This window comes from Ipomoea nil, unplaced genomic scaffold, assembly GCF_001879475.1.
Source record: "Ipomoea nil cultivar Tokyo-kokei standard unplaced genomic scaffold, Asagao_1.1 scaffold2957, whole genome shotgun sequence".
Taxonomy (NCBI): Eukaryota; Viridiplantae; Streptophyta; class Magnoliopsida; order Solanales; family Convolvulaceae; genus Ipomoea; species Ipomoea nil.
Genome location: NW_017619385.1, coordinates 194,732 through 222,210, shown reverse-complemented (window position 1 = coordinate 222,210; position 27,479 = coordinate 194,732). Strand labels below are relative to the sequence as shown.

The following is a 27,479-nucleotide window of genomic DNA, read 5'->3' as shown; positions in this document are numbered from 1 at the left end:
TTACTAACCCCGACCGACCGTTAGGTAGATCGAAATGACGGACTCGGACAGCCAAAACGCCTCGATCGCGGATTACGATGAGGAGGTCGAGCATATCAGCGACGAGGAAGTGGACATTATGTCCTACACTCCCGAAGCCAGCCCCCGAGCAACGCCAGCCCCCGATCGAGCCGTCGAGCATAACAGCGCATCAAGCTCCTCCGGGACGTCGAGCTCTAGCTCCAGCGGATCGGGGAGCCCTAGCGAAGAAGAGGAAGAGAGAACCACGTCAAGCGGGCGGGGTTCTCCGACCGAGGGCGTTAGGGAAACGCCTACCCGGGTGGTTGGGGACCACCCGGAAGCTGCTCCTCGAGGAGGTGACCGAGAAAATACCCCGAGCAGACCGAAGAAGACCCGGCCGGGCCGGCCACACCAGCCGTCGAGCTCGAATTCTTGAACAGCGAGAGTGTCGAGCAAGAGATGAGCCTGCTGACCAAAGGCGAAGCGGCTCGGATTGCTGAAATACTCCGGGGTCGGGTAGAATTCGACACGAGCCGGCAGCTGGGGAACGTGATTGACAGGCATCGGGGCAAGTGGATCGGGATGCATTACGACTCCCTAATGGCCCCGATTGCCATTCCCTTCCCGGCCCTCTTGACGGCCTTTCTAGCGTACTACCGGGTCGTTCCGGCTCAAATCTGCCCAAACGCACATCGGATCCTCGCCTGCTTCCCGCAGATATGCACTCGGCACGAGGCGAGTGCACGATGGAGTTGTTCAACTTCATCTACCAGATCAAGGTTCTCCCGGGCCGCTACGGGGGTGGGTTCCTGATGCTGCAATCCCGAGCGGATATGTGCTCCATCAAAGGCCTGCCCGGGAACAACAAGGGGTGGAAGAACAGAATTTTCTCCATCAAATACGACCCCTGGATCCTCCCGGTCGATCGCACTTGGAGCAGCCACTTCAGAAAGCAAGTGGTGCCGGTCGAGACGCAAGCGCTGAGGGACACGGTCAGCCGGATTTCGAGCGAGGTGCACGAATACACAATCTTCCGGACGGCTGAAAGTCTCGCAGCCGCCAAGCTCCCGCCCCCCACGTACGAGCTAAAGGAGAAGTACCTTCCCGTACCGATGGGCGTGACGGTCGCCAAGCCGTCGAAACGGAAGAAGAAAGGTTTAGCTCGAGCTGTTCCTCCCGACCTAGCTTCATTTCTTGACCTAACTAACTTAGCTTCTTTTATTGCAGCCATGGCAGAATTTGGTGATGAAGACACCGCCCTTCCCCGCCCGCCAAGATCTCCCTCGGCGGGAAGAAGAAGGCCAAGACCAAAGCAGCCGGGGAAAAGGAGATTCCCACTGCCCGACCCCTGAGTGCCTCGACCGTGTCGACGGGCGAGGGCTTCATCGTCGAGCAGCCTGACGTCTTGGTCACCCGGGTAGAGGTCGCCCGGGGCAAGGAGAAGGTCGCCGACCAGGGCGCGACCGAGGTGGGCAGCCTGAAGCGCCGCCGTGAGCAGCACAGCCCGAGCCATCCGGTCGGGCGAGAGAGGGAGTCTACGTCCGTGCTGGCACGGATCGGCAACGCCGCGCCAGCCCGAGTGGATCTGGGGAAGATGACCCCGACCCAGGTGGCTGAACGGATCGGCCACGACCTGGCTGAGGTGAGCTTTTCTCAACTAACAGCTTTCTTGCTAATATACTTTGATCGGGCTAACCCTGGATATCCTTTTGTACTGCAGATCTCCCGGGCGACCCAACTCCTTCAAGGTCAGGCTATGCTGGCCGAGGAAGCTGATCATCATAAGAAGACGGCCGCTCGTCGTCTGAAGGAGATCAAGGAGCTCCAGGCCGAGCTGGAGAAGGCGCAAAAGGCCCTGAAGAAGGGCGACGAGGAGCGGGTCCTCGCCGAGAAGGTCGCCAGTCGGGCGATTGGAGAGGCCAAAGAGCTGAAGGCTCAGCTCGAGAATCCGAGCGAGCTGGCGCGGGCAGCCTTCAAAGACAAGGACTCGGGCTCGGCCTTCCTTACAGCAGCCCGGGGAACAGAGATCGGGGAAGAGCTGATCGTCTCATTCGGTCGCTGGGGCTTTACGGCCGGGAAAAGGAAGATGCTGGAACGCGTCCGTTCCCGGTTGGAGCAGGCTCTAGACGGAGAAGACCTTCAGCTGGTCCTCTCGGTATTACCCCCGGACCTAGCCGATCCCGGTCCCTCTCCCTTCGCCCCAAAAGCCAAGGCGTCTGAAGCCGGGGCATCAACGGCGGCCACCCCGAGCGGAAAGGAACCGGCTGCCGGAGCTCGGGAGATGAAGAAGTAGAATAGGCTCCTTTCTTCTTCTTCTTTTTTGTAAAGGACCATTGATCGGGAGCCCGGTCCCGAATTGTATCGGGCAACTTTTTGTCTGTTAATAAAATTTGTTTTTGCTCAAACTCGTGTTATTCGTTCTTTCTTTTCGCACTTTTATCTTTAATCGCGTAAGTGCTGATCCTTAATGCTCGGCCTCGCGGCCTTGTGGCCGATCTTGCACTGGTTCGACCCACTCGACGCCCGACCTTACGACCTTATGGCCTGGTCGTGCGTTTGATATTACGACGTCAAATCCGGCCAACCGATCGGGTGTACCCGATCCCCGGGCCTTTGTCGATAAATTTTTGAAAACAAGCCTCTACGGTCGGGATGTAACGAGCGACGGGCCTGCGAAAAATTTTTGAAAACAAGCCTCTACGGTCGGGATGTAACCGAGCGACGGGCCTGCGAATACTTCCTTATCCCAGCCCCCACACTATTGTGCGCTCGAGGCACGAGTGGGTGCAATAGTGGACAGAAGTTGGACAGATCGGGGGATAATGCTGAGAGCTCCTGGCTTCCCCGATCAGTGGCATGACTTGGGTGTCCGCCAATGTGGAGCGCGTTTTGACCGGTCGATAGATTTCGCCCGGTTGGTGAATGTTGAACTGATCTGCATGTAACGAAGGTGAAAGAAAATAACCGATCGGGCCGCCGCATACAAACGGTCGGGCAATCATCGATCGTATATACATTAAACTTCCCCGCTCGCAGGCGGTTGAATTAATTTTACAACCATAAATTTACATAGAAATGACGACCGGGACTAACTCGCAGGTCAAGCCCCCACTTCGTCTAAAAAATACAAAAAATAGGCTAATGCCTAAAAAGAACGAGGTGCTCGGAATTCCAAGTCCCTTCGATTAGCCGACCAGTCGTTGTCTCTAGTCGGTATGTACCCGGCCGTATGACAGCATTGATGATGTACGGCCCTTCCCAGTTCTGAGCTAGCTTTCCGCCCTCTAGAGGTTGGCTGGCCTCCCTTCGTTGTAGAACGTAGTCTCCGACTTGAAAATAACGAGGGTTGACCCGAACATCTTTAGAACTCTTAACGCGCTTCTGATACTCGGCTATGCGTCGAGCGGCTAGCTCTCGTTTTTCCTCGACCCCATCAAGGTCCACGGCCATCGCGTGTTCGTTCTCTTCCGCGTTATAGGTTCTCTCTCGATCGGTCGGAATCCAGGCCTCAATCGGAAGTCGGGCCTCGGCTCCGTAAACCAGGGCGAAAGGGGTCTCCATAGTAGCTTCCCTCGGGGTCGTCCGATAAGTCCACAAAACATATGGCAACTCATCGGCCCAACTACGACCGGCCGAGTGTAACTTCTTTTTCAGACCTTCCAATATCGTCCGGTTAGCATTCTCCACTTGTCCATTTCCCTGTGGGTAAGCGACCGACGACCGGACGTGAGTCGTCCCGATCGTGGCCAAGAAATTCTGGAAATATTGGCTCACAAACTGGCGACCGTTGTCGCTAATGAGATGCACGGGTGCGCCAAAACGGGAAATGACATTGCGGCAAAGGAAGCGAGCACACTGCTGAGATGTGATCGTGGCTAAGGGCTCGGCTTCTATCCACTTGGAGAAGTAATCTATGGCGACGATCACGAATTTTCTCCGACCAGAGAGCTGAGGGAAGGGGCCCAAGATATCTACTCCCCACCTAGCGAAGGGAATTGCGGTCGTGACTGGCTGGTAGAACGTTGCCGGTCGGCCAGGCATCCGGGCGTACAGTTGGCACGTCTCACATTCCCGAGCTAACTTTTCACAGTCTAGCTGGAGGGACGGCCAATAGTACCCGATCAGCATGATACGACGGGCCAGGGATCGACCTCCCTGATGTGAGGAGCAGATTCCCGAGTGCAGCTCCTTCATGACTAACTCGGCCTCGAACGCGGTCAAGCAACGCATAAGGGGGCCTCCATACGATCGCCTATACAGACGACCGTCCAAGACTTGGAACCTTGGGGCTCTAAGCTTGGCCTTCCGAGCACGCTGCGGGTCGTCGGGGAGGCGATCGTGCTCGAGATACTCCTTCAGATCGGTGATCCAGCTGTCCTCCACCAGCTGAATTGGATTGACCGGCAGGCGATGGATACTGTGTCTGGGGATCACCAAGATCCGAGCTATCTTCGACATGTGCTCCGGGGCGTCTTGGGCCAGTTTAGATAAGATATCCGCATCGGCGTTATCCAACCGGGGTATGTGTCGGACGGTATACCCCCGGAACTGAGCGAGCTTTTCCATGGCAAGGTCTCGGTACAATTGCAAACGCTCACCATTGACTTCATAGTCCCGAGAACTTGCCCGACCACGAGCGCGGAATCTGTCTGAGCTCGAATGTATTCAGCCCCCAAGTCCCGAGCGCACTGCAAGCCGTTAACGAACGCTTCGTACTCGGCCTCGTTGTTGGTCGGGTGGAACTGATACATAAGAGCAAAATAGACTTTGAATCCTTCTGGGCTCGTGACCACTACTCCTCCTCCTGCCCCTTTTTTGCTACTCGACCCGTCTGTAGCCAGCAACCACCACTCAGCCTCGGGATCCGCAACCTCAGGAGGCCGGGTATCCCGGGCGGTGCACTCAACCAAGAAATCTGCAAGAGCTTGACCTTTAATGGCCGGTCTTGGTCGGTATTCGATCGCGTACTGGGTCAACATTAACGCCCATTTGACTAGGCGACCTGATGATGAAGCAGTTCGGAGGACTGGCCCGATCGGCTGATCGGTCAACACGCGAATTGCTCGACCCTGAAAGTAGGGAGCCAACTTCTTCGCGGCAATGTAAAGGGCGTAGACGACCTTCTCGAGCCGGGAGTATCGGAGCTCGGGACCATGTAGCGCGTGGCTCACATAGTACACCGGTCGCTGGACCCCTTCCGGATCGGTTCGGCACAACACTGCGCTTACTGCACGATCGGACACGGCGAGGTACACGTCTAGCTCTTCTCCGAGCTCGGGCTTTGAGAGCACGATCGGTGACATGAGATACTCCTTCAGTTCGTCAAAAGCCGCTCGGCATTCTTCGTCCCAGACGAATCCATTAACCTTCCGCAATACCTTGAAGAAAGGTAAAGCGCGCTCGGCTAGCTTGGAGAGGAACCGGCTGAGGGCTGCCAACCGACCGGTCAATTGCTGGACTTCCCGAACGGTGGAAGGTGGCTGCATGTCCAGAATCGCTTTTACTTTGGCCGGGTTAGGCTCGATTCCTCTCTTGGTCATCATATAGCCGAGGAACTTGCCGGTCTGAACCGCGAATGTACACTTGGTCGGGTTCAGCCGCAACTGGTACTTCCTCATGATCTGGAAGCACTCCCGAAGATCCCGAGTGTGGTCGGATCGGTCCCGACTCTTGACCAACATATCGTCGATGTAAGCTTCCATCGTTCGGCCCAGCAGATAAGTAAAGAGCATGTTGACCATCCTTTGGTAGGTCGCTCCTGCGTTTCGGAGGCCGAACGGCATCACTCGGTAACAATACAGCCCATCCGGGGTCACGAAGGCTGTCTTGCTCTCGTCTTCATGGTGCATCATGATATGATGGTATCCCTTAAAGGCATCCATGAAGCTCATTAACTCGGCCCCAGCCGTCTCGTCGACCATCTGATGAATGCTCGGTAGAGGATACGGGTCGAGCGGACAGGCTTTGTTGAGGTCCGTAAAGTCGATGCACATCCTCCATGCTGGGGGCTTAGGAACAAGAACGATATTTGCCACCCACTCAGGATAGACCACCGGACGGATGTGCTCGATCGCCGCCATCTTTTTGACTTCTTCTCTTACAAACTCGCGGCGATCGGAGGAGAGGTGTCGTGTTTTCTGCACGACCGGCTTAGCTGCGGGATCGACGGCCAATTTGTGACAAATGACCGACCGATCGATCCCGGGCATATCTTCGGGCCCCCATGCAAAAATATCGGCATACTCCCGGAGCACGGCCAGAACTTCCGCTCGGAGCTCGGGAGTGAGGGCTCGGCCAATCTTAATCTTCCTGTCAGGGCGGCCCTCGGACAGGGGAACTTCTTCTATCTCTTCGGAAGGCTCAGGCTGCTCCTTCCGTTCCTTAGCCTCCTCCTTGGCTATGGTGTTCACCCGGGAAGATGGACCGGAATCACGTCGATTAACCGCTCGGGTGTAACACTTCCGGGCGGATTGGACATCGCCACGGACCACGCCGACCCCGTTGGGGGTGGGGAATTTCATGCATAGGTGAGGCATAGAAATTATCCCACCGATCTTCATAATGGCGGGCCGGCCCAAGATAATGTTGTGGACGCAATGGAGGTTGACCACAACAAATTCCAGCTCCGTCTGGACCGACTTTGGAGGCGTGCCGATCTCGACCGGGAGCGTTATTTTTCCCTCGGGTAGATAAGAGCCCCGGTAAATCCTGACAGTGGTACACCGACCGGAGTCAGCTCCTTCCTGTCAAGGCCAAGCTTCTCAAACACGTCCAAGTATAGGACGTTCACGCTACTGCCCGTGTCAACCATAACCCTTTGGACATCCGTCCCCTTAACGTCAATCGTGACCACGAGCGCCTCCATGCCGTGATCACTGCTGGTAGGTTGGTCCTCGAGGGTGAAGGTTATGGGCTCCATCTTCTGCCTCTTCCCGGTCTCCCGGGAATCCACTACTGCGACCGGGCAATTTGTCCGTGGTCGGGAAGCATCTTCCAGCCCACCAAAGATGACGTGGATGGTAGGTTTTCCGGACGGGCGGCTACCGGACGGAGGGTCAGGGTCCGTCGGTCATCATGACGATCGTCCCTTCGATCGTCTCTTCGGTCCTGGCCCGACCGATCAGAGCAGTGATGAGATCGTCTGTGATCCCTCCGATCGGTATTTCTCTTGCTGTCTTCTCTCTTTCCCACACACTTGTCCAATTTTCCCAAATTGAGCAAATCTTCCAATAATTGGCGCAAGTGGGTACACTCCTCGGTGTCATGCCCGGCGCATCGATGGTAAGCACAATGCTTACTCTTGTCAGGGCCGTCTCGATCGGGATGGGGAAGTTTGATGAGATTGCAGGACTGGGCGTATTGCATGGCCTCCGCTGCGGATCGGTTCAAGGCCGTAAACTCGCCATGCCTGGTGCGAGGTCGGGGATTGTCATCTCCCGATCGATGTTCTGCCCGGCTGGCCGGTTTACGAGACGAAGAGCCGACCTCCTGCAAGCGCTTGACGGCATTCGCCTCACCTGCGTTGGCATAGTCAGTGACCCTTCGGAGGGCCTCCTCATAAGTGGTCGGGGGGTGGAGGATAAAATCCTGGTATAGATACCCCGCCCGGAGGGAGATGTGAAGCATGTGAGTGGCGGTCGCATCATCCATGGGCTCGACCTCCCCGACTGCTGCCTTCCACTTGATGAGGAAGTCGGTCAAGCTTTCCCCTTCGAGCTGCTTGGCCTTTTCGAGGTACATATAGGACTTCCTCACCACTTTGGAAGTAATGAACTTCCGTACAAACTTGATTGCCAGGGTCTCAAATTTGTCGATTGACCCCGGCTGCAGGGTTCGGAACCATTCTGCCGCCCGACCGGTGAGCGTTGAGTAGAAGGCCCTGCACATCACGGCGTCTGAAACGCCCTTCAGCATCATATTGCTGAAGAAATCATTCACGTGAGCCTCAGGATCTGTCCGACCGTCGTAACTCTTCTCTCCCGAGACCTTTAAGTCAAGCGGGTAAGGCTGAGCCATTACCGCTGCTGTGAAAGGCGTCTGGTGTAGGGTCGATCGGTCGGCCGGGGGTGCTGTAGGATACGCACTCCTGAGCTGCGCAACTTCCGCCTGGAGGTTGTAGAGCAATCCTCGGGTTTCGTTGAGCTCGGCGGCTTGAGCGGCTTGGGCTGTATCCCGAGCGCGTCGTCGTCGGTGAGATCTTGACCCGCTATATCCGGATGAAGCCTCGTGGCTAGCTTCCTGCATTTGTACGTCTTCTTGCCCGCGATTCGGGTCTTGGGGTCCCAAACGCTGGCGCATCTCCGGTCGAAGACGATCAAAAGCTACCGCTCGGGCAACTTCTTCAGGGTCCTCCGCTTGAATGGCCTGAGCTGGTGCCTCCATCGCATCAGCACCCCCCGACCCCAACCGCGAATGAGCCGAGCGTCGAGCCCGGGAAGTGGACTGACGCTGCGGCTCTACTTGTGCGGTCGGTTGTACTGGAGGGCGGCGGCTGGAGCTGCATAAGCTGGCGTATATGGTGGATAACCAACCGGGGAAGTGTAGCACATCGGTTGGCCTGGCCAATACCCGTACGGTGGAGGTGGGACCGGGTACGGATACTGGGCGGGATACATCATCGGCTGCTGCTGGTATGGTAGACCGGGTGGTGGGTATCCCGGTTGTATGTAATTCACGGGCTGCTGGGCGGCCGGGTATGCATTTGACGGATGCGGTGGTGAAAGGTTGAGGTTGAGGTCCATTGTCTGACCCTGCTGTTGGGTAGCATAGTGGTCGGAGGAGCTCGCCGCATCCGCCTGGTCGTCGGCGAAGTTGTTGTGTGCCCACGGATACATGTTGGTATGGTGATCGGGTGCTCGTCAAGACGTTGGTTTCTCGTACGGTTCCCCACAGACGGCGCCAAAATGATACTGCTAATTCTACGTAAGCAATATAGAATATCACGAGACCAATTAAAGCAAGTAAAATCTTTATTGATCACGGTAAAGGCCCTAAGTACAATCTACTTGGTTGCTCTGAGTACCGACTGACTGCGGTCGGGATTCTCTAACAACAACCTATCGATCGTCCAAAAGTCCCTTACGCTGTAGCTACTGTGGGTATTTATAGCCGCTATGCCGGGGACAGGATTCCAGCCGTTCAGCATGTCCTCCACGTAGCCACCACGTGTCATCCTCCCGGGTGCCCTGCCTGTCGATGTAAAGAGCCGCCACGTGTCCTTCGTCAGCTCTTTCGCCAAAGGGCTACCGCTCGGTGGTCGACACCGTCGCTCGGGCAACTCCGGTCGGTCAACGACCGGGTTCTTCTCGTGGAGCCCGACCTGTTACCTGCAAAGACAAGGAGAAAGAGACAAAAGGCTCCTCGGTCGTGGTGAAGCTATGTCGGTCGGGATATTCCCTACCAGAAATAAAAGACTTGGGAAACCCAAGTATTTTCTCGACGTGAAGATCGAGCTTTTCTTTGAAGATTTTTTATACACCAGTCAGCCTACTTGAAAAATGTCTTGAAGATGTTTTATATGGATAAGTATTATTTACTTATCACACTAACGGTTGTCCAATAATCTCTTGAAGTAGATAAATGACAATTTAGACTCGAAGATGATAATGAGGATATTTTGGGATTGGAAGTCCATTACTTGATATTTTTATTGGAGCACTATTATAGAACTAGAAGTTCTATAGTCGCATCAGGCCTGATATTGAATTTGCGATGAAATTGCTAGCAACGTTTAGTGCTCCCTCTACAATGAAATATTGAAATTGTGTTTAACATATCCTCCAGCATTTTCGAGGTATAAAGATTTTGACGTTTATGTGAGAAACCAACATGTGGTTTTGATGGCTACTTGGGTACTGACTCTTTTATTTGATCCCTATGATGCCAAGTCCCAATCTGGTTATGCTATATTTTTACCCCCAATGTCCCATATGAGGACAAATAAGATTGTGTTGCACAAGCAAGTAATAATTTTGTTAAGGAGAACCTTACAAAACATGTTGCACCTAAATCCTTCTACACACATGAACTCTAGAAGAGTTGTAAAATTCTTGTTGAGAATGTTTTCCCCACTGAACAATCTTGCAGATATGTTCACTAAGTCTCTGCCTACATCCACTTTTGAGTAATATGTTCATAAAATTGGGATGCGTGGGCTTAGAAGATTGTTATCTTCAGGGGGAGCGACAACCCCTAATTGCACTGGAATGGACAATCTAGAAGGCTTTTGAAATCCTGAAGATTATGCTCTGAAAGCATATGGTTGTACTCTTTTTTCCCTAGCTAAGTTTTTCCCCACAGGGTTTTCTTAGGCTAAGGTTTTTAATGAGGCAATCGATGTTGGTGCACTTGAGTGGATAGTCCTGAAGGCCCTTGAAATCTTGAAGATTATGCCCGGAAGGCTTATGGTTGTACTCTTTTCCTTAGCTAAGTTTTTTTTCCCACTGGGTTTTCTTAGGCTAAGGTTTTTAATGAGGCAACCGGTGCAATACAATGATTTAATATACTTCGTGTACTCTTTTCCTCGTCTAGTTTTTCCCACTGGGTTTTCTGGCGAGGTTTTTAACGAGGCATGAGTATAGTTATTTAATGGCCAAGGGGGAGTGTTATAAATATTTCAATTAGTGGCCATTAATCTTGAGACTCTTCATTTGCCTTCTACTTAATATCTTGTTTATGATAAGTATGTGAAAGGTTGTAATGGTCCCTATAAATTGAGGGTGAAGGCTTAATGAAAAGATAGTCTTATGAAATTGTGTTCTATACATTGTGTTCTTCATCTCCCTTTTACTTATCTATTCTATATACTCATATACATACAATCACGAAGCAGTACCGTGCAAACATCACGCGAGAACTGAGCTAGTTGATAGGCCAAATTACAACAAATTTGATATTTTCAATGATACATTTTATATAAATTAATTTTATTTGTATGAAAAGATAAAAAAAAAAAAACAAAAAAACGTAGACAACAATCTAGCTACCATGGACATAGAAGCTTGACGGAGAAGCCCATCCGCGAGAAGACAATAGTTTCTCTTTAAATTTTTAAATAGGGTTCTACGTAATATGTCATGTAAGCAATGTTGACCCGTTATCTTTTGGTAACCTAACAATTCTAAAGGTATAATTAGATTTTTTTTTTTAAAGTTCAATGATCTAATTACACTTTGTATATAGTTAGAGGGCTTATTTGACTCTTATCCCATAATAAATTGATGTGTTTTGTTACAATTTTTAAAATTTTAAGAATCTAATTACTTTTTCTTGCGGGTCTATTTGATTATTTTAACAAAAAAATAAATAAAAGAAATGTTGTTATGAAACATAAGGAAAATGTGGATGTCCTGATCTTGCTCTAGAAGGAGCAAGTCTGATCTTGCTTTAAAGAAAGAGCACAGACACAAGAAGGAGAAAGAAGGAAGAGCAGGAGCACAATACTCAAGCATGACAAAGCAAAGCTACATGTTGAGTAACCAACTAGACTAGCTTCAACATCTCTTCATATTATGCAAATTATATATTTGTTTATTCCTAATCCTGATAGTATAAATACCCCTTCACTCCTTGTATCAAAACACATCAGAAGCAATATATGAAAGCTAACAATTCTCTCTTCCTCTCACTGAGCTAATATAGCTACTATTCTATTGCATCTTACTAATAATAATAATATTACTATTATTATTATATTCACAACACGTTATCCGCACGAGGTCTCGGGTGCAACTATTACATAGGTAATCTTTCTTTATAAAATTATAATATTTTATTCAATATTACAAATATGTCAAACCTTACAAATCTTGAATTCGTGGGACTTGATATATCCGGGAAAAATTACCTATCATGGGTACTGGATGCTGAGATGCATCTAAATGCAAAAGGTCTTGGTGAAACTATAAAAGAAAATAGTGATGCTTCGATGCAAGATCGAGCAAAGGCAATGATTTTCATTCGCCATCACCTTGACCAAGGGTTAAAAGATGAATATCTTACTGTGAAAGAACCCTTTCAACTCTGGAAAGATCTGAAAGAAAGATATGATCACCAGAAAACAGTAATTCTTCCAAAAGCCCGTTATGATTGGCTTCACTTGCGATTGCAAGATTTCAAAACTGTGAGCAAATATAACTCTGTTATGTTCAAAATTAGCTCTCAGTTGTTGTTATGTGGATAAAGAATTACTGATGAAGATATGCTTGAAAAAACATTCTCCACATTTCATGCATCAAATATGGTGCTGCAACAGCAATATAGAGAGAAAGGTTTTACCAAATACTCTCAATTGATTTCATGCCTCCGGGTGGCTGAACAAAATAATGAGTTGTTGTTGAAAAACCACGAGTCACGCCCTACTGGCTCAAACCCATTCCCTGAAGTGAATGGGGTATCATTGTATAATGAAAATACAAAGGGCAGTGGTCGTGGCCATGGACGCGGTCGTCGTCATGAAAAATACCGTGGTAAAAATCCCGGTCGTGGTCAAAATCGTTATGGTGGTCAAAACTTCAAAAATAAAAGTTACCACCGAAAAGGAGAAAGTGCTGGTGCAAAATACGATAAGGAAAAGCGTGAAAATTATCCCAAGAATGAGAGTATATGTTATCGTTGTGGCAAGACTGGCCATTGGGAACGCGCTTGTCGTACATCAAAGCACTTTGTGGATCTCTATCAAGCTTCCCTGAAAGGAAAAGATCAAAATATAGAGTCCAACAATGTTTTCATGGATAACGATTTTGATATCACACAGTTGAATGTGGAAGATTTCATTGAGCCAGTTGAACATCAAGACTGATGTTTTTATCTTGGAGATCAGTTAGATCTTTCTTGCTATCCTTGTAATATTTCTAATAAATGTTATTTCCTTGTTTTGTACTTGCTTGAAGAAACAAGATGAATACATCATCACTTGTTATTAAATCCAGTGCAAATGAAGAAGATGTATGTATTGTGGATTGTGCAACCACACATACAATTCTCAAAAGAGAAAAATATTTTTGCCTCTTGAAAAGAAATGAGGCATATGTCACTACAATATGTGGTAGTGCAAAAATGATTGAAGGCTCTGGAAAAGCCAATATATTATTGCCTGGAGGAACAAAATTGATGATTGATAATGCATTGTTCTCTCAAAAGTCTCAAAGAAATTTGTTGAGCTTTAAAGATATTCGAAAAAATGAATATCCACAACAAAAACAGATGATATGCCATTCAAATGTTTCATGGAAGTATTAAATATATCAAATTTTATAATTTCACCATCAAACTCCACTGTTAATGTACCATCATGCACATCAATTTTCGATTTAGTTGTTTTTAGAAATGGTCTTCCCAACAATATTAGTGTTGAATCATAAGAATTATTATCTTCTTCCATATCAACTACATAAAAATCAGCAGGAAAAACTAAACCTTGCACTTGTACTAAAATATCTTCCAAAACACCTCTAGGATACACATTAGATCTATCAGCAAGTTGAAGAATTATACCCGTTTCTTTTAATGGACCAACATTCATAGATGAATAAACAGATAAATGCATCACATTAATTGAAGCTCCTAGATCTAACATTGCTCTTTGAATATTAATATTACCTATCTTGCAAGGGATAGCAAACATACCTGAGTCTTTACACTTGGGAGGTAATTTTTTCTGAAGGATAGCTGAAACACTTTCCCCCATACTTACCATTTCATTGCCTTTCAACTTTCTTTTATTTGTGTACAACTCTTTGAGAAATTTAGCATATCGAGGAATTTGTTTAATAACATCAAGTAAAGGAATATTTACCTCAACTTTTCGGGAGGTTTCAAGAATTTCTTTCTCTTCTTCATTCTTTTTAGATTTAGCCAATCTACTAGGAAAAGGTGGAGGAATTACCAAAGACTTCGGGAGCTCCCCAATAAGATTTTGGTCATTTTGAGGCTGAGAGACTTCTTTTTCAGTTTCCTCATCTTGGTTGGGTGTTTTTCTTACTTGAGTATGTTATTTCAACTCTTTTCCACTTCTCAATGTAATTGCACTTACATTTTGCTTTGGGTTCACAACAGTTTGTGACGGCAATTTACCTTGAGACTCCAATCTACTCACGGTAGATGCAAGCTGGCTCATTTGACTTTCTAAGTGTTGAATACTTGTTCTTGTTTCTTGCTGAAATTGTTGTGTGTTAGTAGCAAGTGACTTAACAATATCTTCCAACGACGTACCTGAATTAGAAGATGATTGTTGTCAGGATGAAGGTTGTTGTTGTGGAACATGCTGATATTGTTGAAATTGTGGGCGTGCTTTATAGCTAAAATTAGGATGATCCCTCCTCCATCCGGGGTTGTATGTATTTGAGTAGGGATCATAATTTCTTTGTGGTTGTCCCGGAAATCCTCCAACTGCATTGACATCCTCACAAGAGTTGTATTGAAGCGTCGGGCACATGTCAGTTGGATGGCCAGTAACAGCACAAATTCCACAAGCTTTTACTTGTTGCACATTTCTTACAACTAATTGTTGAACAAGAGTAGTTAATTGAGATAATTTATTGTCAAGGGAAGAAATATTTACCTCATTCACTCTTCTTGGAGATGTGTCTTGTCTACATCCAAATTGTTGTGAATTAGCAGCCATGATGGATATCAAATCTCTAGCTTCACGAGGAGTTTTGTTCACTATAGCACCTCCACTAGCTGCATCCATCATATTTCTTTCCATGAGCAGCAATCCTTCATAGAAGTATTGAATAAGGAGTTGTTCAGAAACTCCATGTTGGGGGCAACTTGCACACAGTTGCTTGAAGCGTTCCCAGTATTCGTGGAGGGTCTCTACGTCTCTTTGCTTAATGCCACATATTTCTCTTCTAATGCTAGCTGCTCGTGAAGCTGGAAAAAACTTTTCAAGAAATAGTGTTACCATATCCGCCCATGTGGTTATTGTGCTAGGAGGGAGGTAAAATAACCAATCCTTTGCTTTCTCGGCTAATGAAAATGGGAAAGCACGCAATTTAATTTGCTCCTCCGTCACTCCTTGTGGTTTGAAGCTCGAACACACCACATGGAACTCCTTTAGGTGCTTATGTGGATCTTCATTTTCAAGTCCACGAAAAGTTGGAAGTAATTGAATCAAATCTGACCTTAATTCAAAACCAACCTCTAATGCAGGATGTTGAATACAAAGTAGTTGTTGATTCACATTTGGTGCCGAAAGCTCCCGCAAGGTCCTTTGTTCTTCGGCCATTGCTTGCTCTACTTCGGGATTGCAACAAGAGGCAGTTGATTCAGTTGTGGTATTTGATTGAAGGGATGTTGATGACAGGCCTTGATTTTTGCGCAATTTAGTTTCTTTTCTCAACCTTTTAGCAGTCTTCTCGATCTCAGGATCGTATTGCAACTGGCCTGTACGAGAAGAACGCTGCATAAAAAAAATCTATTTGACACTAATCCCCGGCAACGGCGCCAAAAATTTGATGGGTGTCGAAACCAACAAATAATAAATTACTTACTCTAAAATTTGCAACAGTGATGAGTAAGGTAGTTTCCCTAGAGATTGGTTCGATTTAATTTTAAGCCAAGATTAAATTAAGAATTGAATGATAATTCAAGTTCAAAATGCAATAATAAAATAGCGAAGAATATTTAGTATCAAATAAAATGAATCAATAGAAAACTAGTATCCAACCCAAGGCATAATATCAATTCAATTCTAACAAGACAAATCATTGATTTCCCAAAAATAATTACTTTACTCTTTACCAAATTGGTTATGGTTATTAACAAGCTCTAATAACCTATCGTTCCTTACTTTGTCGGTAATCAAAACAAGCTCTTTGATTACTTCCCTAGCTAATAAACAATCCTAAACATGCTCTTAGAATTTAATTTACTAACAGCATTAAAGAATTAGAAAGATTACCAATTCTAGCCAACAAACTCAAAAGCATGGTTCATTTAAGCTAGACTATATATCTCCATAACACAAACCGAAAATCCATACATAATCAAATTGTGTTATTTGCTACTAGCTTTAGAACACTTAAACAATTACGGATTCAAAGTTCTAAATAGCAGTTTAATACTTTGACAATTGGACAAAGGGCCCTTTTGCAACAATTAATCAAGCAATAATTAAAACTCATATAATAGGAGATATATAAATAATAAAGTGCAGAGAATGAAATTAAGCTAAATAAATCTCACTAGTCTTGTAGAATCAAACTTCAATAATCCTTGAGTTGGAAAATTCGAACTCAGCAGTACATTGCAGGGAGTGTTAACAAAGTAAATAAAATTGTTCTATCAAAAACTGACTTCCCTCTACTGAAAAATTCAACCCTATTTATACTAGTTCAGGATCCCTAATCAACTCAAAATAACTCTAATTTCCCTAACATCCACAAAATAATTTAATTTCTTTAACCACACAAAATCTAGAAAATAAATAATACTTATTTTTCTAACCAAAGAAAATTAGCAGAGCATGCTCCAAATACTCTCTGCTTCAATCGGCAAAACCGCGTCAACTCCATCGCCAATTTACTCGTTCATCGCAGCAGTTCGAAGTCGCTGAAACCACATCCTTCAAGCAGCTCACGGGATGAAGCGCACAGATGGAGTCTTCGCCGCAAACTTCGCTGTAATTTTCGAACGCTAACTGGGTCGTAGAAAAGTCTTCGTTGCAGTTTCGTCGTTGGAGTCGTACGTAGAAGAAGAAGTCCTCACCTGCTGGCCTCTGCTTAATTCAACGTGAGATCACAAGAAAAATAATAAAAAGACTAATTAAAGTTAAATGAGACTTGGGCTTCATAATTATTTAAAATAGTTAAATCATTGGTTTGGGCCAAATAAATCAACCAACAAAATCGAACCCTTATTTATTATGAAAAATCCTAATGACCCAAAAATATTTACTAAGCCTAATTATTTAACTTATTATTATATTAGTACAAAATATAAATAATGTTCAAAATAAATATAATACTAAATAAATAAAACTAATTTATTATAAAAACTAATCTAAATTAAAGATATAAATTGTACTTATCAGCGGCGCTAATTCAAATTAGGCCGACAAGTTATCATAAGTATTCTCCATTGCAATTAGCCTTTGGTCAGGAACCTAATGTTTCTCATTTGATAACATTTGGTTGTGCAGTATATGTCTCTATTGCTCCACCACAACGGACTAAAATGGGTCCTCAAAGGAGATTGGGAATATACGTTGGCTATGAATCTCCCTCGATAATTAAATATCTTGAGCTATTAACGGGAGATATGTTTATTGCAAGATTTGCAGATTGCCATTTTGATGAAGCATCCTTTCCAACATTGAAAGGAGAAAATAAAATTGTGGAGACGAAATTGACTTGGAATACTCCATCATTGCTTCATCTAGATCCTATAACTCAACAATGTGAACAAGAAGTTCTAAGGATAATTCATTTGTGCGTGAATTGGCAAATAAACTGCCAGACGCATTTGTTGACCCGAAAAGGGTAACAAAATCTTATATCCCAGCAGCTAATGTTCCTGCTAGTATTGACATTCCAAAAGATCAAACTGAGAATGAATCTCAAGTACGCTTAAAGCGTGGAAGACCTATTGATTCGAAGGTTAAAAATTCTCGAAAAAGAAAGGTCAATACAAAGAATGATCTTTGTGAGAAAAATGAGAAAACTCATAAAAATGAGTTTGAAAGGAATGAAATTCCTAAAGAGATTCATTCGCCAGAAATTGAGAAAAATGAAGAGATCTTGATGAATTATACTAATGCTGAAGATATATGCAATAGAAATGAAGTCATTGTGAATGATTGTTTTGCATATAATGTAGCATTGAGTATCATGAATGATGATATGGATCATGAACCAAGATCCATTCATGAATGTCAAAATAGGGACAATTGGCCTAAATGGAAAGAAGCAATTCAAGCATAATTGAATTCGCTTGAAAAATGAAAAGTGTTTGGCCCAATCGTCCGAACACCTAAAGAGGTAAAAGCTGTGGGGTACAAATGGGTCTTTGTAAGAAAAATAAATGAGAACAATGAGGTTACGAGGTATAAAGCAAGACTCGTAGCTCAAGGATTCTCTCAAAGACCAGGTATCGATTATAATGAAACATATTCACATGTTGTGGATGTTGTAACATTATGATACCTCATTAGCCTAACTGTGCTTGAAAGGCTAAAAATGTAACTAATGGATGTTGTAACAACCTACCTGTATGGGTCACTTGATAGTGACATTTACATGAAAGTCCCTGAAGGACTGAAAATGCCTGAAAGGCATAAAACAAGCCCTCGAGAACTTTACTCGATAAAGTTACAAAGGTCTTTATATGGACTAAAACAATCAGGGCGCATGTGGTATAACAGACTCAGTGAATATTTATTGAAAGAAGGTTATACCAATGATCAAATATGTCCATGTGTTTTTATAAAAAGATCTGGACATGGATTTGTCATAATCGCTGTTTATGTTGATGATATGAATATCATCGGGACTCCTGAGGAAATTTTGTCTTGGTTTACAGATTGAACATTTGAATAAAGGTATCTTTGTTCATCAATCAAATTATACCAAGAACGTTCTTCAAAGATTTTATATGGACAAGGCACATTCATTGAGTAACCCAATGGTGGTTCGAACTCTTGATTTGAAATAGGATCCTTATGACCTCGGGAGGATAATGAAAAAATCCTTGGTTCGGAAGTGTCATATCTTAGTGCAATAGGCGCACTAATGTACCTTGCTAACAACACAAGGCTTGCATTTTCTGTTAATCTGTTGGCAAGGTATAGTTCTTGTCCAACAAGAAGGCACTGGAATGGCATCAAACATATATTTCGCTACCTCCAAGGAACAATTGATTTGGAATTATTTTATACAAAAGATTCCAAATGGGACTTGGTTGGTTATGCAGATGCCGGGTACCTTTCGGATCCGCATAAAGTGCGATCCCAAACTGGTTATTTGTTTATAAGTGCAGGTGCTGCTATATCTTGGCGTTCTACTAAGCATACCATTGTTACCACTTCTTCAAATCATGCTGAGCTAATTGCTATTCATGAAGCAAGCCGAGAATGCGTATGGCTTAAATCAATTACTCGATATATTAGAGGGGCATGTGGTCTACCAGTGGATGATACTCCAACAACAATATATGAAGATAATGCAGCATGTATCGCTTAATTAAAGGAGGGATACATCAAGGGAGACAGAGTAAAGCACATTTCACCAAAATTCTTCTTCACTCATGACCTCCAGAAGAAAGGTGAAATCATTATTCAACAGATTCGTTCAAGTGAGAACTTAGCAGATCTATTCACCAAAGCATTACCTACGACTACATTCAAGAAACTAGTTCGTGGAATTGGTATGCGTCATCTTAAAGATCTTCAAGATGTCTTCATCAGGGGAGCATATTATTGTACTCTTTTTCCCTTGACCAAAGTTTTTTTTCCCACTGGGTTTTTCTTTGGTAAGGTTTTTAACGAGGCAATAAAGTGTTCCTCCTTTGGACATCCAAGGGGCAGTGTTATGAAACATAAACATAAGGAAAATGTGGATGTCCTGATCTTGCTCTAGAAGGAGCAAGCTAAGTCTGATCTTGCTTTAAAGAAAGTGCAAAGACACAAGAAGGACGAGTAGGAGCACAAACATAAGAAGGACGAGTAGGAGCACAAACAAGAAAGAATGTTCTTGCTCCTGAAGAGCACAATACTCAAGTAAAAAATGTAACTATCATAAGAAGGAAGAGCAGGAGCACAAACAAGAAGGAATGTGCTACATGCTGAGTAACCAACTAAACTAACTTCAACATCTATCCATACTATGCCAATTATATATTTGATTATTCCTAACCCTAATAGTATAAATACCCCCTTCACTCCTTGTATCAAAACACATCAAGAAGCAATATATGAAAGCTAGCAATTCTCTCTTCCTCTCAGTGAACTAATATAGCTACTATTCTATTGCATCTTACTAATAATAATAATATTATTATATTCACAACAAATGTTACGAACTACCGCTTCTCACATAATATAAATGATATATATGCTGCAGATTGCGGAGCATAACTATTCTGTAAACTTGGTGAGAGTGCCACTTCATCTGCTACCTTCAACAGCAGCTTCCATAGTTGAACCTCGATCTCTGATGTTCTAAACCAAAAATGCTATTTCAGTTTCATGTTGAATGGCCAGAAAGAATGCTTTGTTTCTCAAAGAAATCGTCACCGCCAATATTTTCTACGAGAACTCGACGCTCTTGGCAGAGCTCTTGGGTTCTTGCATCAGTACCAGATCATCATTGGGCGTGCGTTCAGTGCACGGGAGGGTCCTGAAGAATCATTTCAGCCGCGAGGTCTTCATCAACAACCGGCTCATAGATGCGTATGGGAAATGTTGGCGGTTACTAGACGCCCGGAAGGTGTTTGATCAAATGCGTGACAAGAACACCTTTACTTGGAACTCGATGATCAATGCATTTACAGCATCTGGACTACTTGATGAGGCTGAGGAGCTGTTTTCCTCGATGCTGGAGCCTGATCAGTGCTCATGGAACTTGATGGTTTCGAGCTTTGCTCAGTGTGAAATGTTTGATATATCCATGGAATATTTTGTGAGAATGCACAGGGAGGACTTTCTGTTGAATGAGTACTCTTATGGCAGCGCACTTAGTGCTTGTGCTGGACTTAGGGACTTGACAATGGGTACTCAAATTCATGGTTCTGTGGCCAAGTCAAAATACTCATATGATGTTTACATGGGATCTGCACTTATTGATATGTACTCAAAATGTGGAAATGTGGAGTGTGCTCAGAAGGTTTTTGATGATATGAGGGACCGCAATGTGGTCTCATGGAATAGTTTGATCACATGTTATGAGCAAAACGGGCCTGCTAGCAGAGCCCTTGAGATTTTTGTTATGATGATGCACTCTGGGTTTGAACCAGATGAGATGACCTTAGCAAGTGCCATAAGTGCTTGTGCGAGCTTGGCCTTAGTTAGAGAGGGCCGTGAAGTTCATGGCCGAGTTATGAAGTGTCATAAGTTTAGAGGTGACCTTATCATAAGCAATGCTTTGGTGGATATGTATGCAAAGTGTGGCAGGGTTTATGAGGCAAGACAAATCTTTGATAGGATGCCTGTAAGGAGTGTGGTCTCTCATACCTCTATGGTAAGTGGTTTTGCAAGGGCTGCAAGTGTGAAGGCCGCTAGAGAAATGTTTACTGGGATGATGGAAAAGAATGTGGTGTCTTGGAATGCCCTTATTGCTGGATACACCCAAAATGGGGAAAATGAGGAGGCACTGGAGCTCTTTCTTATGTTAAAACGGGAGTCAGTTTGGCCAACTCATTATACCTTTGGGAACCTTCTAAATGCATGCTCAAATCTGTCTGATCTGAGGCTTGGCAGGCAAGCTCATGCCCATGTTTTGAAACACGGTTTTCGATTCCAGCATGGACCAGAGCCCGATGTTTTTGTGGGGAATGCGCTAATAGATATGTATATGAAGTGCGGGTCAGTTGCAGATGGTAGACAGGTTTTCAAAAATATGATTGACCGAGATTGGGTTTCCTGGAATGCAATAATAGTAGGGCTTGCCCAAAATGGGCAAGCAATCGAAGCTCTTGAAATGTTCAAGGATATGCTGATAGCCGGGGAGAAGCCAGATCATGTTAGTATGATTGGAGTTCTTTGTGCATGTAGCCATGCGGGGCTAGTTGAGGAGGGACGCCAATATTTTTATTCTATGAGGGAATATGATTTGGAACCTTTGAAAGACCATTACACATGCATGGTGGATATACTTGGTAGAGCTGGTTGCCTAGACGAAGCAAGGAATTTGATAGAATCAATGCCAATGTCCCCCGATGGTGTTGTATGGGGATCTTTGCTTTCTGCTTGTAAAACTCATGGTGATATGGAGTTGGGTAAGCATGTAGCCGAGAAACTTTTGGAGGTTGATCCTGAAAACTCGGGTCCTTACGTCCTTCTCTCAAACATGTATGCTGAGGTCGGGCGCTGGAAAGATGTTGCAAGAGTACGTAAACTAATGAGACATCGCGGTGTTGTTAAGCAGCCCGGTTGCAGTTGGATCGAAATAGAGAGCCAGGTTCATGTATTCATGGTTAAAGATAGAAGGCATCCACAGAAGGAGGAAATACATCTTTGGTTGAAAAGTCTGACAAGATCGATGAGGCTCTTTGGATTTGAAGATGATTTGGATGGTGATGAGTTGAACAGATGTAAGGAATTGGGTATGGGTCGTTACCATTTTGTAGGTTGATGTAAAGATGAGAAATCATTAGTGTTTCAATTTATTATTATTGAAATTTGTCTAATTTGAGAGATGGAGGTCAGCTATCTCTCAGCCCAGAAGGCAACCAAAAATGTGAGAAAGCTGCAGTTAGCCATTACAATCAAGTAACTTTTATTATTCTTCGATATTGCCTAGAATGCTGGAACTCTGAGGATCCGAAGAAAACAAACTCTATTTACTAGACAGGTGATGGGGATATGAGCAGTGTTAGATTTTTTGATATAGGATGATGATGAGCTTGATTCATTGCGGTGAATTTTCATTTGGTAAATCTGTTCAAGTATATAAAGATCCCTGGCTGCCTGATCCTATGGTGCAATTTGAGCCTCAACAGGAATTAGGGGACATGCAAGTATGCAACTGCCATTGCTTTTTCTCTCTCTAGCGGGTCCCACAAAAAACCAAGGTCTTGCAGGGAGACCTTGTCATTTTCTCTCATGTCTTCTCTCTCTTACACATGGCATTGAAACCTGCAAAAACGAACTAATGTAGATGCCCTAAGCCTTTTGCAGGTAGTATGTTTAACTATTCAATAAATCCGTTTAAGACTAAACCATTGTACCTAGAATTCTTAGTGAAATTGAACGACTTTAGTTGAGAGGTCTGTAACTAGTAGGGCTGAGCATAAGACGGACCGGGTTCACGATTGGATACCCCGAGCGAATTTCAATTTTCATTTTGGAGGTCTTATTCATTTAATTTTAAACTCAAAACCGTCGGATATATGGCCGAACTAATCCGGTTAATCCGCCGGATAGTTCGATTTTACAAAAATAAAAATGTAACTTGAAAATTCTTAAATTTACTTAATTAAAATCACCTTTTTTAATACATTTTTCACAAGACATAGCCTATTACACATTTACATTCATACAAAATTACACAAAATCACAAATTCAAACTTCAAAATTAAACTTAAACACTTAACTACTTAAATTCAAGTCCAAAACAAAATTACACAGATTAGACTTTACAACCGTTAGAACTTAGAATTTACACTTCAAACTTCAAAGCATACAAGTTTATCGACTGTCAAACTTAGAACTTAGAATATACAATTCAAAGCATGAATATAATGTTTTTAGAATTCAGACAACATCATTCTCCAACAACAACAATCACTCCAATCAGTCAGCACAATCCACATGACCACAAGATGACAAGAATACCACTAATACCATATTACCAGCATCAAATATGAAATATATCCTAATATTGAATATTTTATTCTTCTTTCTGATAAGTGATAACATTAAAATTTGATAAGTTCAAAACATTGAAACATTGATAATTTGATACATTGGAACAATTGATTGAATTGAACATGATAAAGAGTGCTCATATTACTTTTTTTTTTTTTTTACTTTTTTTTTTCTATATCAAGTTAGGACTGGGCGCAAATTGCTCAATGAGTATGACATACACACCACACTACATAGGCAACATACCAAACTCAATTCCATATATTCAGATAACATGGTGGAAGCATCATCATTGCACAAGAATAAGGTTAATAAATAAACTAAATAAGAGAGATAGAGACAAGAAGTGAAGTCATATACATTACCGGTCACCATTCAATGATAAAGGGGCCAAAGGCAAAAATCACCTACTGATACCTGAGCTCAATGACAACAACATTTAAAATGTTACCAAGCCATGAGAACTTTTTAGTTCCCAGCCAAGGAATCAGGGACTAAGGGACTAAGGGACAGAGGGAGCAGAAAACGAATCAGATAATGTAATAGAGGGAGCATATTTGTCAGATTGTTCAGGAACATACTGGACAGGAAAATTGACAACATAATCTTGAAACAACTCCTTAAGGTCAGCAATAACCTTCTCAAACAATGATTTACCCGTATCCTCACCATATAACTGGTTAAACTGAATGGGTATGCATTTTATTTTGTCCATCGGGTCTACGATATTTGCATAGAAAATAAGAAAGTTCATTTTTTCAGGATCACCCCAATACTTATTAAACTTTACCCTTTAAATGAAATGTCATGATCTTCATACACTTCAAAGACTTTATGAAATAAGAATGCAGTATGTAGCACCATATATGTGGAGTTTCACCTTGTAGGAACATTAAGACACAAAGAATTCTTAGCTTCCACCCCAATTAGATCAGCTAGTTCCTTAAACTTTTGTAGCCTAGCAAGTGAGCTCCTCACATACCTAACATCATCCCTCACTTTTTTAACAGCACTGTCACAGTCTTTCAACCCATCCTATACCACCAAGTTAAAGATGCGAGCAATGCACCCCATGTGCAAATACTTACACCTAACAGTAGTACAACCCCAAGACAACAACTTCTTCTTCAAGAATCCTAGGGCATTATCATTGTTTGAAGCATTATCAACTGTCACACTGAAAACTAATTTGAGACCCTAGTCCAAAAGGCAACTTTCTAAAGCCTTTACAATACTTTCCCCCCTTGTGTGAATAGATAGGAACAAATGAAATTATTTTCTTTTGGAGTTTTCACTGACTATCAATGAAATGTGCAGTTATGCACATGTAAGTTATTCTCTGAACTGAGGTCAAGTATCAGTTGTGATATTGACCCTTTGACTGCTAGTCCTAAAAATTTCTTCAAATTCACCCTCTCATAAAAAAAAACATCTTGAAAATGTCCCTACTGATAGTCCATCTTGAAGGGATTTAAAACCTAGGAGAGTAAACTAAAACAACTTCCTAAATCCTTATCCCTCAACAATCCTAAAAGGCAGCTCATCCACAATAATCATATTTGCTAAGACACTCCTTATCAAGTCTTGATCAAACACCCAAGTTCCAAACACCCCTTCAGTGTCTTCATTACTTTTAGTTCCAACAAAAGAAGGGGTAGGTTGGAATGTCAGCAGGGACTGCCTTGTGATTTTTAAGGCAGCTTAAAATGTGATTTCTCAAAAAAGAAGTCCCATATTTCTTGGGCTCGCATGCAAACAACTTTGCACAATATAAACATTTTAGAGAAAATTGCACTTTTCATTCCTAAATTATTATATGATAATTGTAGAATTCGTCTCTAAGTGTTACCCAATTTAATTATGAAAATTTAGATGAAGTATTGCCATTGTGTTTATGCAATAAGACTGTGACTTTGAAGATGGAATTGTGCAATTTTGGAGCCTTGCTGCGATACTGCCTAAATAACTATATATGCATTTAAAGGTTGAAAAATCAGAGTGGTGCAGCGGAAGTGTGGTGGGCCCATAATCCACAGGTCCTAGGATCGAAACCTGGCTCTTATATGAGTAGCTTCCGATCACTTTTGTACCTATATTCAAAATATATGAAAGTATTAGTAAATCATGTTGAAGTATCCATTCACAATGGTGGTGTAGGTCAAATGGGAGAGCGCTTGCTTTGCATACAATAGGTAGTGGGTTCGATCCTTTGTCTGCCCTTCAAAATATAGTGACCTGATTTTTGTTGAGCTTTCAAATGTGTACTTCGTTGTAAATATTTTCTCTTGATTGCATATTTATTAAGAATTTTTATATTTATTTATTTGCCTTTAAAAAATAAACGATTTAGTTATTATATAAAAATCTTTAGGATATATTTATATTTAATTATTATTTAAAAAACGAGTTTTCTTTTGTGCATTTAGTTTATACTTCCTTAGTTTTAATTTATTTATAAGATATAAATAGTAAGTATTTACAATGACAAACCAAAAGTATATGTGAGTTAAGTTTTCAAAATTTACACTTACAAATGGGAATCGAACGAAGTATTTTGATATTACAAATGGGAATCGAATGATGGATATAGTAATCTTTGACCATATATGCACATCTTAACTTTGAGGAGTTAATACCAGTTGAAGTGCTCCGAGTTAATACCAATTGAAGTGCTCCGAGTTAATACTAGTTGGAGTTTAGCAATATAAATTATAATTAAAAAATTATATTATAAACTTTGCCTAACTACATGTTAATAAATTTATATGCATATACAATGTATTATACAATCATATAAGATAATTTGTCAAATTAGAGTTTAAATTTTACTCATGCAAATTTTAAATTTAAATTTTTGTTATTTCTAAATATAATTATCTTAGTTAGTATTCATATTGTTTGAACTATATCAGGACTATGTGGTCTAATGGTATCCGGGTTGGACTTTCATTTGGAAGATTACGAGTTCGAGCCTCAGTGGAGGCGTTATTGGTTCTTTGTGTTTCAGTAGGTTGAGAAAGTATATGAACAGATACTACAATGTAATAGAGCCAGTAGCATTCAAAAAAAAAAAATATTGTTTGAACTATAATATATAAATACAATTAGGAATAAATAAGTTTAATTATGTAAATTTTCTCTATAAATTTATCTAAATATGTAAATGATTAGAGACTATATTAACCATACAAAATTTTAATTTTAATTTTGTAAACTATGAAAATATATACTTGACCAAATATATTATTATATTGTAATTGAAACATCTTTTCATTTTTTTTTCTAATTCTTTATTTAAATCAATAATAATTTTATTTATTTTTTTTTTTTTGTGAATCGCAAGGATAAATTACTAGTTTACTATTTATGATAATAAACAAAAGTTTACAATACCATCTAATTAAATTATAAAACAAAACTTGGATATCAATGCAAAATAACAATTTTAAAAATAGGAATTTTTTGCATACAAGTAAAAAATATGATTTGATATTTATCTATATCTACTAGTTTTACACGTGCATTGCACAGATGAACTAATGCCCAATGTTTATAATTAAATAAATATTTAAAAATATATCAATGTAAGATTATATATGAGAAGTTCACACATAACTAATTTAATGTCGAATTTGTTTATTTAAATATGTAACTCATAATATATGAATACAAGATAATATAAGATATTCATTATAATTGCCACTAAACTTTTTTAAAATAGTAACCAAGTATTTTTATTGCAAAGGGTTCTAATATATTTAATGAATGCACATACAAGATCAATGAATGAATCAACGGTACCAGTCCTTTAGGTGTTTTACTCCGTGTTCATTTAGTTCAACAATTATTGTTGAATGAATTATTATGGATAAAAAAAATTCATAATTTAAGGAATTTAGATGAAGTAATAAAAATTTAAAAATTCTAAATATAATGTAACCCAAAAATATTGGAT

General features: G+C 42.4%; 3 protein-coding genes across 3 annotated transcripts; 2 read left to right on the top strand and 1 right to left on the bottom strand.

Moving 5' to 3' along the window:
• Positions 1–11,788: 11,788 nt before the first annotated feature.
• LOC109162643 lies at positions 11,789–12,799 on the top strand. Its single transcript, XM_019311330.1, has 2 exons — positions 11,789–12,121; positions 12,254–12,799. The coding sequence occupies exons 1-2, from the start codon at positions 11,789–11,791 to the stop codon at positions 12,797–12,799; spliced, it is 879 nt and encodes a 292-aa protein (XP_019166875.1).
• Positions 12,800–14,233: 1,434 nt separating this feature from the next.
• LOC109162641 lies at positions 14,234–15,409 on the bottom strand. Its single transcript, XM_019311329.1, has one exon. It carries the CDS (start codon positions 15,407–15,409, stop codon positions 14,234–14,236), a length of 1,176 nt encoding a protein of 391 aa, XP_019166874.1.
• Positions 15,410–20,038: 4,629 nt separating this feature from the next.
• On the top strand, positions 20,039–22,611 carry LOC109162864 (pentatricopeptide repeat-containing protein At2g13600). Its single transcript, XM_019311576.1, has one exon. The coding sequence runs from the start codon at positions 20,193–20,195 to the stop codon at positions 22,287–22,289; it is 2,097 nt and encodes a 698-aa protein (XP_019167121.1). The 5' UTR covers positions 20,039–20,192; the 3' UTR covers positions 22,290–22,611.
• The last annotated feature ends 4,868 nt before the right edge of the window (positions 22,612–27,479 follow it).

What these genes read in the sequence shown, in the direction of transcription:
- LOC109162643 (XM_019311330.1), top strand. Translation starts at nt 11,789, where the DNA reads ATGTCAAACCTTACAAATCTTGAATTCGTGGGACTTGATATATCCGGG. An exon ending in GATTGCAAGATTTCAAAACT is followed by an intron (nt 12,122 to 12,253) that starts GTGAGCAAATAT and finishes GTGCTGCAACAG; the next exon opens with CAATATAGAGAGAAAGGTTT.
- LOC109162641 (XM_019311329.1), bottom strand. Translation starts at nt 15,409, where the DNA reads ATGCAGCGTTCTTCTCGTACAGGCCAGTTGCAATACGATCCTGAGATC.
- LOC109162864 (XM_019311576.1), top strand. Translation starts at nt 20,193, where the DNA reads ATGGCCAGAAAGAATGCTTTGTTTCTCAAAGAAATCGTCACCGCCAAT.